Source organism: Patiria miniata, unplaced genomic scaffold, assembly GCF_015706575.1.
Source record: "Patiria miniata isolate m_02_andy unplaced genomic scaffold, ASM1570657v1 HiC_scaffold_16, whole genome shotgun sequence".
NCBI lineage: Eukaryota > Metazoa > Echinodermata > Asteroidea > Valvatida > Asterinidae > Patiria > Patiria miniata.
The window spans coordinates 14,976,226-14,994,342 of NW_024037054.1; the positions used below are offsets into that span (position 1 = coordinate 14,976,226).

The 18,117-nt window shown below is 41.2% G+C and overlaps 1 protein-coding gene across 2 annotated transcripts in view; it reads right to left on the reverse strand.

The window, feature by feature from the left end:
- LOC119723088 (importin-13-like) overlaps window positions 1-18,117 on the reverse strand; it is a 68,465-nt gene that overhangs the window by 32,730 nt on the left and 17,618 nt on the right. For both annotated transcript variants that reach the window (XM_038193600.1, XM_038193601.1), the window contains 16 exons: window positions 17,876-17,934; window positions 17,184-17,292; window positions 15,784-15,882; window positions 14,375-14,428; window positions 13,697-13,769; window positions 10,880-11,099; window positions 10,200-10,284; window positions 8,907-9,026; window positions 8,174-8,254; window positions 6,401-6,539; window positions 6,008-6,057; window positions 4,919-5,008; window positions 4,266-4,413; window positions 3,411-3,479; window positions 1,676-1,815; window positions 1,053-1,187 (listed from right to left, as the gene is read on the reverse strand). In XM_038193600.1, the coding sequence (XP_038049528.1) occupies window positions 1,053-1,187; window positions 1,676-1,815; window positions 3,411-3,479; window positions 4,266-4,413; window positions 4,919-5,008; window positions 6,008-6,057; window positions 6,401-6,539; window positions 8,174-8,254; window positions 8,907-9,026; window positions 10,200-10,284; window positions 10,880-11,099; window positions 13,697-13,769; window positions 14,375-14,428; window positions 15,784-15,882; window positions 17,184-17,292; window positions 17,876-17,934 (1,671 nt within the window). The remainder of the gene's footprint in view (window positions 1-1,052; window positions 1,188-1,675; window positions 1,816-3,410; window positions 3,480-4,265; window positions 4,414-4,918; window positions 5,009-6,007; window positions 6,058-6,400; window positions 6,540-8,173; window positions 8,255-8,906; window positions 9,027-10,199; window positions 10,285-10,879; window positions 11,100-13,696; window positions 13,770-14,374; window positions 14,429-15,783; window positions 15,883-17,183; window positions 17,293-17,875; window positions 17,935-18,117) is intronic.

The following is an 18,117-nucleotide window of genomic DNA, read 5'->3' on the forward strand; positions in this document are numbered from 1 at the left end:
AGGGAACATGACTGAAATGGTGGCAGCATGATAAAGGACTATTACGTGGCTAGGGCTGGAAATATTACACAGGTCTATGAGAAGTGGCTGCAGCCTCTTCCATAGAGCATGTGTGAAATTTCCATATGTAGGCAAGTAATTCGAACATGGCCCAAGATTACACAAACTGAAGATAACGGAAAATAGACAGATACCTCTTTAAATCTGATATACCTAAGGGCATGCTAGGACAAGAAAACAGATGAGGTAAAGACGGCTTTGTGACCAATCATCCTCTTGTGAGGACATTGTGACAAAAGAACTTATTACCAACAATGAATGAATAAAAGGTTTAGTCATGCCCATACAAGCTATACAAAACCACTACCCTCTGACTCCGTCTTAACGCACAAGGTCTAGTACTGAGAGGTGAGAACATTCACTGATGAATGGCACACACGCCAATCACTGTGCACAAAAATGTGAAGCCAGGCATGAATCACCTTTAGGCCTCCAATGGCTGCGATTAAAAACATACAGCGCATAAACTTAAAGCCACCCTCAGGTGAACCCTGTAACGACGCAGATCAGTCGGCGACTGACTTTTCAGGATCAAGCTTCACCTGAGCTATGACAGTTGGGAACATATCAGTTGCCGATTTTTTGTGACCTGAGTGTAACTGTGACGATATTAAGGCGACCGGCATCAGTCTGCGCTAAAAAATATCAACAGTCGCAAGAGTAGAAAAATTTCAACTTCTGCGCCGCAACGGAATGTGTTCCCGACAGGCAGGAATTAATCGCAGTTGGCCTGTGTGAAGTTACGACGCCAGGCCATAAGATCATCCCCCGGCCCTAAATAGTAGTTCTAAAGACGCCACCACACAGACTATATTGAACACAAAGTTTAATGGTGTCTTTGTACATTATAGCGGGTGTTTTGTACATGAATGGAATATGCAGATTTTGGGGAATAACAAAAACTGCCTGAGCACTCTATGATTTTATGGATTTTTCAGTGAATGAACACAATGTAATACAATGTAGTACAGTTGCTAATGGGTTAGACATACCTGTTCGTTTATTGCACTTTCTAATATCTGCAGCTGTGGAGCTAGTATTAGCTGTAAGTAGCTGAGGATTTCTTGTAAGGAAAGCGTTGACAGGACAAAGCCAACGATGGACATGAGTCGCACACTCTCCCTGGCCTGAAAAGTTAACAATAGCCGAATGGGGAAATTAATGCAGAAAACATGCAGGGGACCAGTCACAAGTATGTCATAAACGTCATTTCCTATTAAATCTGGATAGCCCACTGGCTGTTACATGTAAGTCACTGTCTGCCATATTACCACTCCAAAATCAATAGATTTGTAAAGAAAGACATCTTCACGTAACAGTATTTGTGATGTGATCAAGCTAAATGAGTCGTTTGTCAAACAAAAGCACAATTTCAGCATTACTGCTGTGAAAACCGCGTACTGATACCATCTTTAGTTCAAAAATCATGGAAGTCAGAACACCGAGAGATGTGATGAAGTGATGTGATGAAGTAGTCCTATTTTGGCCTGAATCTCTAAATGAAATTTCCAGACAAACGACTCATTAAGCCTGATCGCATCACATTTGTAAAAAGTCAAAATGTCAAAGGTCAAAATGTCAAAGGGAAAGGTCAAAGGCAACAGGTTGAGCTGACCTTGATAGTGTTTCTCCTGAGTACTTCCTGGCTAGCGTTCAGGATTGTCTCAGCGTATGGCTTCATCTCTTTCCGGCACTCAAAGCAGATGTCTTTAAGGGACATGGTGGCAGGTGCTGCTAGTTCAGGGTCATTCAAACCTAGACAAGCACCCGAAACAAAAAACCAAACACAAACACTCCTAATCAACCCATCTAGTGGAAAGTCAATATTAAGAGCAATCTGTAAAACCCTTCAGAACGTTGCTGGTCAGTTTCAGGTGAAGGGATGCGAAGTGTTATGAAGTCAACTGTGTCACACAGAGAGTCATTGCACACACACACAAAAAAACCAAAAAAAAAACTATACCACCATCCGTTAATCTCCTTGCCCTACTGCATATACAAAGTGTGCCCAAAAAAGTGCAACCTTCAGAAAACAAATAATTCAAACTGTTTGATTTGTGTTTTTCTTCAATGAAATTATATTAAGGGAATAACAGTGTGAGGAGCCGGTCTTCACTGCGTGATAATGACCGGGTGTGGGGGTGACCGCTGTTAATGGACCGAGATGAAGTCGAGGTCCATTAACAGCGGTCACCCCCACACCCAGTCATTATCACGCAGTGAAGACCGGATCCTCACACTGTTATTCCCATTAATAAATACCTTTTTAACGAAATAAACAGTTAAAATGCTCCAATTTTGTGACTTTCTTTCGGCGATATTTCCAGACTTTTTTGTGTTCATGTTCATGGGCCATATTTTAGCTTAACAGCTATAACGACGTTAACTCAACAGAAACTCCTGCCGTAGCGAAACAAATTACAACAATGTTTTCATATCTTTACCTGATGGAGGAAGCTGAAATCTCGTTTACACATTCCTTGTGTCCGGAATTACAAAGATGCTTGGTTTAGGAAAGGTAAATATGTCGGTTGGTGAAGTGTTCAAAGAAAATAAATCGTAGATCTACGCTTTCGTCGAAAACATCTTCAGTATATACTGCACTGCTAGCTGCACGCACGCATCCCTAGCAACTGTGTTGCGTACGCGCGCGTCAGTCTCACGCGATGGGGGTTGAGCGCATGTGCAGAGCTTTATTGTTACAAGCTACCGCAGGACTGTTACTATATTTTGACCAATCATTGGCTTGCATGGGGCTGAACGGGGCTGGATCAATGCTGGTTCAGGGGCCATTTATTCGCTTGATCTTTGAAGCCGGTCCATTATCACCGTTAATGCCCGGCCACGTGATCGAGTCTCGACCAATCAGAAACCATCAACTCTCCAAGGTATTTATTAAATTACATTAAAACCTGACTTTCTCAATCCACTCCTTAATACCCCATTCCATTTGGGTCCCTAGATCCAGAAATGCAATCAATGAAGTGAAAGGGTGATAATTGTACTTGGGCCACTCTCACCTGGACTTGTTGAAGTTGGTGACATCGCAGGCGTGAGTGGCCAACGTAAAGTTTACACCATTTCACTTAATTGATTGTATTTCTGGATCTAGGTACCCAGATGGAATGGGGTAAAAAGGAGTGGATTGAGAAATAGTCAGGCTTTAATGTAATATATAATTTCATTGAAGAAAAAAATAATCAAACAGTTTGAATTATTTGCTTTCTGAAGGTTGCACTTTTTTGGCACACTCTGTACAAGGGTTGGCAAGTTCACCAATTTGATACATACATGTATAATGTACCAAATTAATAGTGAGAAAAAAAAGAAAATACAGCAAGACTATTTACCGGTTAGAAGGACTGGTATTACAGTTCTTAAGGCCTCGGGTGTATCAGCTAGCCACTCAGAATAGGCACCTGAAAGGAAGTTAGTCCAAAAATTATTAGGAGTACACAGTATAAACCCTGTGTAACACTGTAATATATGAATCAAATGAAACTTGATCGGCTTATTTGATCTGAAAAAATCCAAATCTCTATCCAATATACATATGTTAGTATAGTCAAGATTTGAATTAAATACACGCAAAGTCTGACGTCTGAAACAATTAGGAGCCACTTGATGACGTAGATGGTGAAAGATTGACCCAGAACGACTCAGGAGTGACTTGGTTTCAGACGTCGCTCTAGTCTTGAGCCGAACTCAATGCAAATGTGTGTAAATAAGTAGTGACCATGAGACATTGATCCCACAATCAACCCATAGAAACAAAATCTTTGTGTTTTTAGCGCGATATTTGTAACATGATGTGAAAGCAGCAGAAGAGCGGCCAAGAAGCAGAGTTTCATTAAATCCTCCTTGCAACAATAGTTGACAATGTTCTGTAGTGTCCTTTCCTTCCATTCGGCCATAATTCAGATTAGGATTTGTCTGTTGTCCTTTATTGAGATGTTAAATCTTACTTATTTTTATTCCGTAAAATGTTTACTTTGCAAAAACTAAACCTCATTTCAATAAGACCTTATTTTTCAACTAGCAAACTGCTGCATGCTATGTATTTGAGTTCTACTTCAGTCAAGTTTCAAAGAAATGCAGATTTTCGGAGTAGGTATCACAGATACACAACCAGTAAATGCAATACACACATCGAAAACAGACTCATGGATATTCGGCCTAGAGCAGCACAAGTGACAATCACTCACCTAGCATGTATAAGGCAGTGGATGCCAGCGTGGTATGAGACATGTTGACTTGAGATAGTAGTCTGAGTAGGTCCGACACGCACTGGTCATCACCGTAGTCGCCTCCCTCCGCGATGGAGCGGAACGCAAACAGACACGCCTCCACTTGCTGTGATGAGAAGACAAGGTCCAAATATCATGGCAGTGGTTGCGAACAACGAATGAAAATCTACAGATTCTGTGCATGCACACTAGAGGGCACTTTTTTACCACGTTTGAGAGATCCAGAAGCAACACCCTGCGGCACTCACAGCCTTATACACGAAAAGACCTTTTTTTCCCTTCCTTTGTTCCTATTGAAATCTCAAACTCTATTTTGGTTCCCTTACAGGGCAGTTCAATTTCTAAAGACTTCCTCATGGGGTCTATTGTTCTATTGTGTTTTCTACCCCATAAGGAACCCTGTTCGTGACATACTGGTTCGCTCTTTAGCATAAGATATGTCACCTCATCCACAGATTCTGTATCTTGATTGGCCGAGAACGAGTCACCTGGCAATCTGTATTTTTGCTATCTCGCTGTGCACGGCCAAAAAGACCATGCCACAGTCATATATGGTGACTTTAAAAATACACATTGGATATTCAAAATAAAGAATCTCATTTTTGTTTTACCTGCCATGGCAGTTGTTGTTCTTGTATTCTGCTCAGTATTGCATAGAGATGATTTAAAAGGGGCTCCCTCAGGAGAGTGTAGCAGTACATCTGGAGAGAGAGAAAGACACATATCATTCTACTCAACCTGTAGTTATTATTCCCTGAGGAATCCATAATGCCATACAGTGCTGGGGCAGTTTGGGGCAGTACAGGGCAGTGATGTAGTCGAGTCCATCACAAGTCCCTACAAGTCCCTGCAAGTCCATTACAAGTCCACCACAAGTCCATCACAAGTCCATCACAAGTCCATCACATGTCCATCACAAGTCCATCACAAGTCCAACACATGTCCAACACAAGTCCATCACAAGTCCATCACAAGTCCATCACAAGTCCATCACAAGTCCATCACAAGTCCATCACAAGTCCATCACAAGTCCATCACAAGTCCATCACATGTCCATCGCAAGTCCATCACAAGTCCAACACAAGTCCATCACAAGTCCATCACAAGTCCATCACAAGTCCTTCCGTCACAAGTCCAGTCACTAGCTATCCGAATGAATAGCGGTATACTGTATACTGGGCGACCAGGTGTTTGATTGAGTCGCATCTGATTTCACACGATCCGATTTCGCCGGACACAAAACTTAATGTCAACCATTCAGATTATAAACGAAGGAAGTCACATGGTTGTCATCATGTAACTGGTTATCATGTGTCCGATCATCATGTGACCGATTACAGGGCGGATCTGGCATGCGTGCGGGTAACATAACGGTCTAACCGCAACGGTGAAATCGCGAAGGTGTGCGCCGGGCTCTACTTGTGACTGGACTTACGAAAGGACTTGTGAAAGGACTTGTGATGGAGTGTTTGGGTTTAAGCAGAAACCAATCGTTGGACACAGTTCATGAATATAGCACTATTCAAAACTCATAATTGAACCAAGTTTTTAAAAAAAAACCTCCAAAAACTAAATTGACCTTCTCTTGAAAAAACAAACATGAAAAAGTAAACAATTGACAACAGCTGTGCCATGCATACATAATAAACTCTGAGGTAATCAAAATTAAAAGTTGAATTCAACATTTACTCAATACTCACCAGTGTGTCTCCTATGTCCTGTCTGTAACATCGGAAATGCTCTTTTTCTTCTGTACACATAAAACATACACATATATATAAATTTATAAACATTACTGTACTGGAAGTCCAGTAGCGTAGAAAACAAGAAAGATGTTTTTGAAATGTTGGCTTCAGAATATGTTAGGACACTTTTGTCTATACAAATTGAAATATTCATAACTAAGGCCTCTCATTATAGGATTTGAGTTCCTGCAGCAGAACATGGAACCATGTCGAGTCAGAGTCCCCAAGTCAGGCACTTACAGTCCCAAAGACGAAGCCCAGACAAAACCATGGTTTTTGCAATCCCCACAGTCAATGTTTAATAGCTCTGGACCATTGAACTTTGACCTTTTGACCCCTTGACCTGACCTGCATTCCAGCTGCTGTACTCCTCGTCGGGTGGATACTGCACTTTTGTCAGCATGACTTCGACTAGGTGCATGTAGACCGGAGCGAAGACGCGCACGTACTCCTGAAACTCCTCTTGGTCCGACGAAACTATGTCATCCTGGTGAGTGACATGAGACAGATAGTGTCATAAACGCCGAGACAGAGGGTGGGGGCAGGAGGGTCAGGAAATGTACAACATGCAAGTAAACTGCAAAAAAAACTCCTGAAAGTCCTCGTGGTACAACAAAACTATGTCATCCTGGTGAGTAACATGAGACAGATAGTGTCATAAACGCCGAGACAGACGGCGGGGTGGGGGGGGGGGGGCAGGAGGGACAGGAAATGCTCAACATGCAAGTAAACTTTAAATCTCATGAAATTCCTGTTGGTATGATGAAACTATGTCATCCTGCTGAGTGACGTGAGACAGATGGTGTGATAAACACCGAGATATACAGTGGGGACTGGAGGGACAGGAAATGCAAAACATGCCAGTAAACTTTATATCTCATGAAATTCCCCTTGGTCTGATGAAACTACATCTATGTTATCCTGGTGAATGATGTGAGATAGATAGTGTGATAAACGCTGAGACAGACGGTGGGGGCCGAAGGGACAGGAAATTTACAACAGGCCAGTTAACTTTAAATCTCATGCAAGTAAACTTTAAATCTGATGAAACTATGTCATCCTGGTGAATGACGTGAGACAGATAGTGTCTTAAACTAAGACAGACGGTGGGGACTGGAGGGACAGAAAATTTACAACCTGCAAGTAAACTTTAAATCTGATGAAATTCCCGTTGGTACAGTGTACAAAAATATTTGATGAAACTATGTTATCCTGGTGAGTGACAAGGGACACATGGTTTCATAAATGCTGAGACAGACGTTATAATGAACACAGCTATACGAATGACCTTTTGTGGACCCCACTGCGTTCTTTGTGGTGCAACAAAACTATGTCATCCTGGTGAGTGACGTGAGACAGATGGGGTCACATAAGCTGAGACAGACGGTGGGGGCAGGAGAGACAGGAAATACATAACATGCAAGTAAACTTTAAATCTCATGAAATTCCCCTTGGTGTGATGAAACTATGTTATCCTGGTGAGTGACACGGGACAGATGGTGTGATAAACGCCGAGATATACGGTGGGGACTGGAGGGACAGGAAATGCTCAACATGCAAGTAAACTTTAAATCTCATGAAAGTCCCATTGGTATGATGAAACTATGTTATCCTGGTGAGTGACATGAGGCAGATGGTTTCATAAACGCCGAGACGACAGTGGGGACAGGAAGCAAACTTTATTTATACTCAGATATGACATATGCTGATTTACACTGTTGGTTCAAGTGTAACATTAATTTCTTTAAGATTCTATTTTTTCCATAGAGGGAAAAAAAGACATAATGAAAGCCCACAATATTAAAGATAACAATGTAATTCATGAGCTAAACTGAGCAGGTATTAAACACGAGTCTAGCAGGAAGGCAGGAAACTTCAGTAGAGTGCTTCTAAACTAACACCGCTATTACCGAAGCATTTGGCCACAATGGGCATCCACTTTGGATCCTAAATTTTAAGTAAAGTATATCAAACATTGATAGCTGAAAAATCTTTCTAACAAACACCGCCCTTCTGAATGTTCTGTTGTGGACCCCACTGCCTTCGTTATAATGAAGTTCTACTGATCACAAGTTTAATCAATAACCAAGATGGCTGCTGTATGTCAAAGGTCAAACATACCTGCAGAATGTACCAGAAGCCAAACGGTATATTACTTATCGTCTCGTCCACAGGGTAATGACCGGGTAGAGCTGTGAAACCCTGAAGTGAACACAACCAAATCAAGGATCATAGTTAACCATAGTTCGACTAACTCTGATCGAACGAATGCTAGTCGACGATTGTTGGACTAGTCTAGTCGACTATTCAGGACCAGCCTACCGCGGCTGGTCGCTATAGCCATTTTCAATAGCAAGTTTTCATAGCATAGTGCAGAGGGCACCAACTATCAACAAAAATGGCGGAAAAACGAAAACTGTGAGTGCCAATTTTCATTCTCACTGCATACTTTTTCCATGTTTGTTTACGATTCTGTCACTTTTGTCACCATTTGTACAATAATACTGGCGATTATATAAAGGTGTCATAAACTACACAATCACTATTATCTGTGCAAATAAACAGAAACATCAAGAGTGGAAAAATTATGCGACCACCACTTTCTCACAGTCGTTGAGATGACAATAGTTCGACTAGAGTCGTTCGCACTTCAACTTCAGTGCGCATGCGCTAGTACGTAATGAAGCAACCACTAGTTAACCATTGGTCCCTGATCGAACTTGCCCCATGTATCTGTCAAACACTTGCTCTAATGAATAGGCTACATAGCACCATCTGCTGAGTCCATAAGCAAATGCAAGAGTAAACTGGGGTCAAAGTTCAAAGTTCAAAGTTCAAAAGCATTGGGACTCACAATGATGAGGTTGGTGAACTCCACAGCGTGCTGCCTGTCCTCCCCTTCCGACTCCAGAAGGATCTTGGAGTTGTTCTCCCCGAGGGAGACCGCTAGCCGACAGATGCCTTGGACTACATCCTGAACAATGACCAAAGAAAGAAGAACCGCTTCTCAAAATTGGTCCAAGTGAAGACCAGGGGCCTAATTCGATGGCTCTGCTAACAGCGCTAGCAAAGAAATTCTGGGCAAACCCTATGAACACAGAATCCTTAGTTGCAGGATGTATGTTTGCCAATATTCCTCACTTACCTGTGAAATAGTTTTAAAGGTAAACACATACTTTTCTGGAACAGTAAGCGGGAATTTTTCGTTAATGGTAAGCCCTTGGAGATTATACGAGTGATTTCACATGTAAGGTCCTATTTTTGGCATTTATTTTGTGTCCTGACTGGGCCCATCTGATCAAGGGCAATAAATGGGTATTTCGAAAGAAAAGAAGCATAACAAGTTACAACATATTGAAAATATTGCGAATTGATGATTATTATAAAATAAAAAATGTTGACCTTAACTTCAGTTCAATCGATCACGCAGATAACAATTGGGTAAATACAAACACGGGGGTCTGTGACTAGACTAGTCAGTGTTTGCTTCCAAGATGTTCACAGAAAAAAAGAACGTGGACTGGCAAGACTTGCCCCCTCTATTGGGAACAAGGGTCCAATTCCATGGAGCTGCTAAAGTGAAGAAGAGATTTGCCCCAAATGGATGTGAAATAGTTTTTATACATTTAAGAGTAGTGGAAAGTCGCACAAAACATGTTCCTAAGAAACAATCATTTCAGGACCCTTTAAGTCTATATGATATAAACACGAAGCGCATAATCATTCTTCGGTTTGTTTCTTTAAATAAGAAGACCATTTTGAAGATCTTTAGCGGTAGGCAAACACAGGTCCAAGTCAAAGTCAAAGGTGGGGGTTATTCCTCATTACGATATGGCAGGTCACGGCCACATATACCAGGGCCCAATTTCACGGCACTGCTAAGCACAAACATTTGCTTAGCACAAAAAAAGTCTGGCTTATAAAAGCAGGTTATCAGCCAAAACTCCATGTGATTTTAGTGCTAAGCAAACAACAGTTGAATACTAACCACAAGTAATATACATCACTTGGAGTTTTGGCTGGTAACCTGCTTTTATAAGCCAGACTTTTTTTGTGCTAAGCAAATTGTTGTGCTTAGCAGCGCCGTGAAATTGGCCCAGCTTTCATCATGTGTCATTCCAATGTTGATTGGTGATTAGCCGCTTACCATGTCCTTGTCTTGCACAGCGGTTGACAAGTGGTCCTGCAGTTGTAAGACTTGTTTGATGACTTTCCGGACTGAAAGTGGATACCTGTAACAAAGGTTTATAAAAACAAAGAAAACTGTTATATTTTTGTCTTTGATACAGTAATTTTATTGGCCTAGAGCTGTCACATGTCTAGTTTTTATATAAAATGAATAGCATGATCTAACATGATTTACGTCATGATCAATGTTGCTCAAATACTGACCTTGCAATACTGGGAATTCACATCTTGCAGATTAAGACACAATTAAAAAAAAAACCAATTTGTTATGGGCTTGTAACAAACAGATCCACTTTGCGAGCAGATTGGCTCCCACAGGTGCGGTTCTAGAGCCTATATTTTAGGGGGCTAGCCGACACTTAGACCTCTGAAAATCAATAGGGGAGGGGGGGGGCTCTCACCATATTTTCAATGGGGAGTGCTGATAAAATCGTACAATCAAGCACACTGTATAACGTAACAGTGTATACACATGTAAATGCACCTTCTCAAAACTATTTTTTGGGGGGGGGGGGGAGAACGTTCTCATGTGACGTCACCTTCTAACATGTGCTGCTGCCATTAACCTGTAAATAGCATGGGGAATACATCTTTATTGGCACATCAATTTGGATCCAGTCAAAGATTGTAAAGACTCACTTGTACGCGACAGGCTGGCAGACCACACTGATCAATGAGTCAATGCACAGATCAAAGAGGTCATGGTTGAGCAGCAGCTGAAAGAGCATCTCGGTGATAGGGTCGATGTCCGGCAGGGGCACGTTCAACTGCACCCAGCTGGAGAAACACTTGAGGGCCTGGAGACGGACCGCATCAGGGGAATCTTGCTGCTCCAAGAGGGTCTTAATCAGAGGCAAGACTGGGAAGGGGGAGGGAAAAGAAGACAGTTTTTAAAACCGGAGGTTTGTGTTTATTTTAACTCTAACCATGCTAAAGGCAACAGAAAAGTAAAACGTTGTTGAATACTGATGCATTCAACTCAAGTTGCAACTTGATGCAAGTTGCCCATGCTTTGTTGCACTTCGAATAGCAAGGTAAACTGCTCGTAGTGCCAAGGCTGGTACAACAGAATCCACTGTTGCACTTTGTTGCAGTTAGCATGGTAACCGCTCATATTACCAAGGCTGATACAATAGAATCCACTGTTGCAGTCTGTTGTATTCAGCAGGGTAACTGCTCATAGTGCCAAGGATGGTACAACACAATCCACTGTTGCACTTTGTTGCATTTAGCAGGCTAACTACTCATAGTGCCACAGCTGGTACAACAGCATCCACTCTTGTAGTCTGTTATACATTGTATTTAGCAGGGTAACTGCTCATAGTGCCAAGGATGGTACAACACAATCCACTGTTGCACTTTGTTGCATTTAGCAGGGTAACTACTCATAGTGCCACAGCTGGTACAACAGCATCCACTCTTGTAGTCTGTTATACATTGTATTTAGCAGGATAACTGCTCATAGTGCCAAGGCTGATACAATAGAATCCACTGTTGCAGTCTGTTGTATTCAGCAGGGTAACTGCTCATAGTGCCAAGGATGGTACAACACAATCCACTGTTGCACTTTGTTGCATTTAGCAGGGTAACTACTCATAGTGCCACAGCTGGTACAACAGCATCCACTCTTGTAGTCTGTTATACATTGTATTTAGCAGGGTAACTGCTCATAGTGCTAAGGCTGGTACAACAGAGTCCACTGTTGCACTTTGTAGCATTTAGCAGGGTAACTGCTCATAGTGCCAAGACTTGTACAATGTAAGTCTGTTGCAATTAGCAGGGTAATTGCTCATAGTGCCAAAGTTGGCACAACAGAATCCACTGTTGCAATCTGTTGCATTGAGCAGGGTAACCGCTCATAGTGCCAAGACTGGTACAACAAAAATCTGTTGCAATCAGCAGGGTAACTGCTCAAAGTGCCACAGCTGGTACAACAGAAATCTGTTGCAATCAGCAGGGTAACTGCTCATAGTTCCACATCTGGTACAACAGAAGTCTGTTGCAATCAGCAGGGTAACTGCTCAAAGTGCCACATCTGGTACAACAGAAGTCTGTTGCAATCAGCAGGGTAACTGCTCATAGTGCCACAGCTGGTACAACAGAATTAAATGTTGCATTTTGTTGCATTTAGCAGGGTTCCCTTTCCAGCTGTGCTAGATTTCGTTGCATTTAGCAGAGTAGCTACTGGGGGTTATCTCTTCATTGTTTCCTCATTGCGACCTATGCCCTAAAAGACACTATTCCGAAAATACGGCAAATAACAACTGAGCACTACTTTTACTTTCATTTTCCTTGCTTGTTATTCATGCAGTCTGACAAGTTTTCTCATGGTATGCATGTAGGAACTGTTATGAGTAATACTAAATGTAAACAAGTCAGGTGTGTTTACAAACACAAATGCCCCGCAACCGTGACTGTTCCCATGACATAACACCACTCTTTTAACATCAACTTACATGTACCTTGGTCACATGGAACATTCATTGACAGCATTAGTGTCTTCTGTAGGTTTTATATGAATTAATCCCTAATCCCTATAATCTCAGAATAAATACAAGATTTCTATTGTTTTAGCCACTGTGAACTTGACCCTTGACCTTTTTGCCCCAAATTCAATAGGCTTCTTAGGATTGCCAAGAACAATCCACAAACCAAATTTGAAGTTCATATGTTAAGTATTTCTCAAGTTATCGCGCTGACAAGATTTCTATTGTTTTAGCCACTGTGAACTTGACACTTGACCTTTCGACCCCAAATGCAATAGGCTTCTTAGGATTGCCAAGAACAATCCACAAACCAAATTTGAAGTTCACATGTAAAGTATTTCTCAAGTTATTGCGCTGACAAGATTTCTATTGTTTTAGCCACTGTGAACTTGACCTTTGGCCTTTTGGCCCCAAATGCAAAAGGCTTCTTAGGATTGCCAAAAACAATCCACAAACCAAATTTGAAGTTCACATGTAAAGTATTTCTCAAGTTATTGCGCTGACAAGATTTCTATTGTTTTAGCCGCTGTGAACTTGACCTTTGGCCTTTTGGCCCCAAATGCGAAAGGCTTCTTAGGATTGCCAAAAACAATCCACAAACCAAATTTGAAGTTCACATGTAAAATATTTCTCAAGTTATCGCGCTGACAAGATTTCTATTGTTTTAGCCACTGTGAACTTGACCTTTGGCCTTTTGGCCCCAAATGCGAAAGGCTTCTTAGGATTACCAAGAACAATCCACAAACCAAATTTGAAGTTCATATGTTAAGTATTTCTCAAGTTATCGCGCTGACAAGATTTGTCCGGACACACACACCCACACACCCACCCACACACACACACACCCACACACCCACCCACCCACCCACCCACCCACCCACCCACGGAAGGACAAGGCGGAAACAGTATGCCCCTTCGGCTTCGCCGCGGGGCATAAAAACAATGTAATGTTTTTTGTTATAAACCTTACCATGTTGAAGGCCGTTTTCTAATTCATGTCGGACGGTTCCTCGCCTGGCCTGGGGAAGCGGGGATGTGTGGAACTTGAAAACAAGAAAATAATATGCTTAGTGTTATTAATAGGTCTCATATTAAATTGTTCAGTTATTTTGAGGTTTTTTTCCAGAAAAATCTTACAATTTCTAGAAAGCACATGTAAGCCAGTAAGCGTCTATTTCTAGTCGTTTTATGGTGATTCTGTTCCAACCAAAGGCTCAAGTCCAACAACAGTAAATGCAGGAATTTGCAATTGAATCTCTCTGTATTGTGATTGGCTGAATTTGAAATATATCGTGCATAACACTGAAATGCCATGTTTTGTTTCCTTGATGCAGTTGGTGCAGAACATGACTAAAGTTCACTGATTGAATGTATAACTTTCTACTAAGGAACGACATCACTGTGCAGGCCTGCGATTGGCTGAATTTGATTCAGCTTATGTATAAGCTCCGTTTACTGCGCTGTGATTGGCTAAATTTGATTCAGCTAACGTGCAAGACCACTTTTTGCTGCACTGTGATTGGCTGAGTGAGAATCATGAAACGAAATGACCACATTTTGAGCAGCTGTGATTGGCTGAATTGGATATGACTATTATAGGATTGAAATTTAGAGTGCTGTGATTGGATAAAGTAATTTTGCTGATTACCTCCTCTGGTAGGACTGTCAGGAGCTCCAACAGAGCTGTACATCTGTGAGTTGCCTGTGATAAAAGAAAAATTGGAAACAATTTAAAAAAAACCAGGGCACTCGCTGAGAAATGGGAACTATAATCGATAATCCACCAAATGTTCAAGAATTATACTAAATAATGATGGCCCTTAATTACATTAACCCAAACTCCCTGGGCATTTTTGCAAGGATATAACCTAAATCCTTCAAAATCCTCCAATTGCCTCCATGTAACAATTGCATACAGCCTCAATCCTGCAAACTGAGCCATTATTTCTTGAATGTGGCAGAGCCAGTGACATCCTGGAGCAGTGCGGAGGATTTCAAGTATAACCAAGGCCTATTATGCACGGTTGAGCAAAACAACAAAAGGTCCGGCCAAAGACCTTGACACAGTGCATCCTCCAAAATCAGCCACAAATTTTTGCCTAGTAGCCTAAATCCTGCACAATCCTCCATTTTGCAAAGAGGATTTTGGAGGAGTTAGGAAGGTGAGGGTTAATTTCTGTAAGAATCCAAATGATGCTTTGTAGATGCAGACAATATTCATCATGATTATAACAAATTTACACAAATGCATGACAAAGTAAATAAATGAAATTATGATAATGACAGCGATCCCGACGTTGACATTTATGATAATAAAGGTAATGACAACAGTGATGTGATTGTGGAAGTACATTTTGACGCTGATGCTCAGGAGTGGACAATGTGTCAATGATTGTGTGACAAAACTGATGATGGCAATGGAGATGACATTACATCACACATTACATGTATGACAACGACAAAAATTAAATGGCAACAGAGAGGGGCATAGTAGTGGTGACAGAAATGCTAAAGGCGCAGGGAGGATGGGAAAGACAAAGATGACAAAATCAACAACCTACTCATTGTGACAACATGGATGACTATGACAATGACCAAGTTGACAAAAATATTCATAATGACAACATTGACGACTTTGACAATGACTATGATAAAGCTGACAAAAAAGTAATGTAATCATTGTGACAGCATGGATAACTATTACAATGACAAAGATAAAAAAAAAAAAAAAAATTACTGAATGTGACAACATGGATGACTATGACAATGACAAAGATGACAAAAAAATCAATTCACTCAATGTGACAACACGGATGACTATGACAATGACAAATATGACAAAAACCAATACACTTATTGTAACATGGATGACTATGACAATGAAAAGATGACCAAAACATCAACTTTCTCATTATGACAATAAAAAAGATGACCAAAACAATTCATTGTGACTACATGGATGACTATGGCAATTCAACGACTATGATAAAGATGACAAAAACCAATAGGGCCTATACTCAATGTGGCAACATAGATGACTATGACGATGACACTTACATCTAGCTGTGGTATGTCTGTCTGTTGGAAGGTATCTATGATTCCTTTGACAGCATCTGGCCACACCTCTGGCATTGTGTTCAGAGCAAAGGATGACAACTGAAAAAACAACGCAAATTATTCAGTTGTCAACTACAAAAAAAAGACTGGAACTCACACAAACGTCATTAAATTTGGTACATTGGTACTACCCAGGCCTTCAAATGCTATGACCCTGGGTTCGAATCCACTTCCAATACACTTCAAATTGGTTGTTTCTTACTTAATCCAGGCTATTTGTGACTTTCCTCGTTTATTCATGGATGTGATTCTTTGTTTGGTCAACTTGAAAATAACAATTCCTGAATAAAAAAAGTACAAGTGGTACAACAGAGCTGCCAACATCTGCATCTTGCAATCAGGGAGATTTTGTACAACAATCAGGGACATGTTTAGAATTAGGCCAAAAAAAAAATAAGTCGGTCTCTGGTCAGCGCGCGCGTCGATTTTAATCATGCGCGTCGATCTTTTTTTTTCTCAAAAATGTTCTGCGGTAGCTCCAACAGCGCCCTCTATTTCCGCACCTCCTCAATTTTTGTACCAAAGAGCACCAAGGAATGGCAAATTGCACCAAGGCAAATGATCAAAAGCACCAAGGCAAATTATGGAGGACACCCATGTACATGAGGACACCAAAAAAGCAAAATAGTACCCACCTTGTCTGTACAATCCAAGCTTGAAGAAAAAAAAAAAAAAAAAAAAAAAAAGCCGCGTGGCCGCGTCAATTCCGGAACTTTGGTCTGACCGGAGACCGAATATTTTTTTTTTTTGGCCTTATATTCAACATAATAGGGCAAAAGTTTCCACAATCACGGAGATTTTCAAATTTGTTTATCAGAACATGGAAAGATTGGTATATTTTCAGGGAACTTTCTGCAGAATCAGGGAGAGTCGGCAGCTCTGGGTTCAACCCTTGACGGCCGGGTAACATGTGAAGACGGCCTTAATACGGCACCGTCCGTGCACCCGAATGGGGTGTGATCAAAAATGCAAAAATATGCAAATTAGACACGCGCACATCAGTGTTTTGAAAACCAGTCTTCGAATGCGAAGCTGTAATACTTGAGTTGCATGAATACAATTTATGGCTGAGCAAACTGTCTCATCAAGCCCACGGCGTATTTCACACCCGCCGTGGGAAAAAATCACCTAAATAATGAATATCTCTTTCCATACAATGAATATCTGCAGTAACTTGACATTCGATGACAAATTTTAAACAAGCAGATTTTGTAGAATCACTTGTACACTATATATAGGAGACACAGGTAGAGAGTTTGTTTGAACTCCCTAGCATTTGTGATGTCTGTAAAAAAAATCCTAAATAAGTCAAATTTCCTGGAGGGATACTGAGCACTTACCGCCACGCACAAACGGGTCAAGACTATCCGGGCGCCCGTGCCGAAAGCAAAGATCTGCCTGAACAACTGCGTGCGTAGAATGTCGTACTGCTCCGGGTGCACCTCCGCCCTGCGCCGTCAAACAAAAACGACAGTCGATCTCAGAGCTTGTAACTTGAGTACTACATGTAATCCCGAAACCCGCGGCATTAACATTGCGATTTCCTGTGACATTTCAGAGGCAGAAATGCCACAGGAAAATCCTCATTTGACATTTGGGTTACTGTGCCGAGTTGAGATAAAAATGATCCGGAAATGACATATTCTCAACGTGTTCAGATTTAGGGTTGATTCGGGGGGGGGGGGAGAATTGGAGGAAAAAGGGGGTAATTTATGAGGGAAAAATATGAAACATTAGGCCTACATGCTTCCTGTTAAACATGTGCGGGCCGTGCACTCATGAGGGGTTGACATGAATAGGTGGCCACAGTGGACAGGTTTAACATGAGTGACATGTGTAGGCTTTGATAGGCCAATGATTGGCAGGCTGTTTTCTTTCCCCAAGTGGCCACAATAAGCAGGTAGGAAAACTATCAGCATTGCTTGCAGCCAAATTGATGTAATGCGGCCAGCAACAAGACTAAATATGGCCATTATATAGAAGTCGCCATTCTCTGTTTGCATTTATTGGAATATACTTATGTGAATCATACCAGTATCTTGAAATCTTTGTGTGAAGAGCGCTCGCTCCAAAATACTGCACTTCAGTTGCCTGAAAAAAATACATACAATGTATTTTCATATTTTTAAATTTTGACCAGTTTTAATTCTTTTTAGTTAAATTCGCCATTCTTGGTTCTGCGGTGCCTAAGCAAATAGCGATAATAATAATAATAAAGGCATTTATAGGGCGCTTTATGTAAAATACCCCAAAGCACCTCACAATAAGAACTAT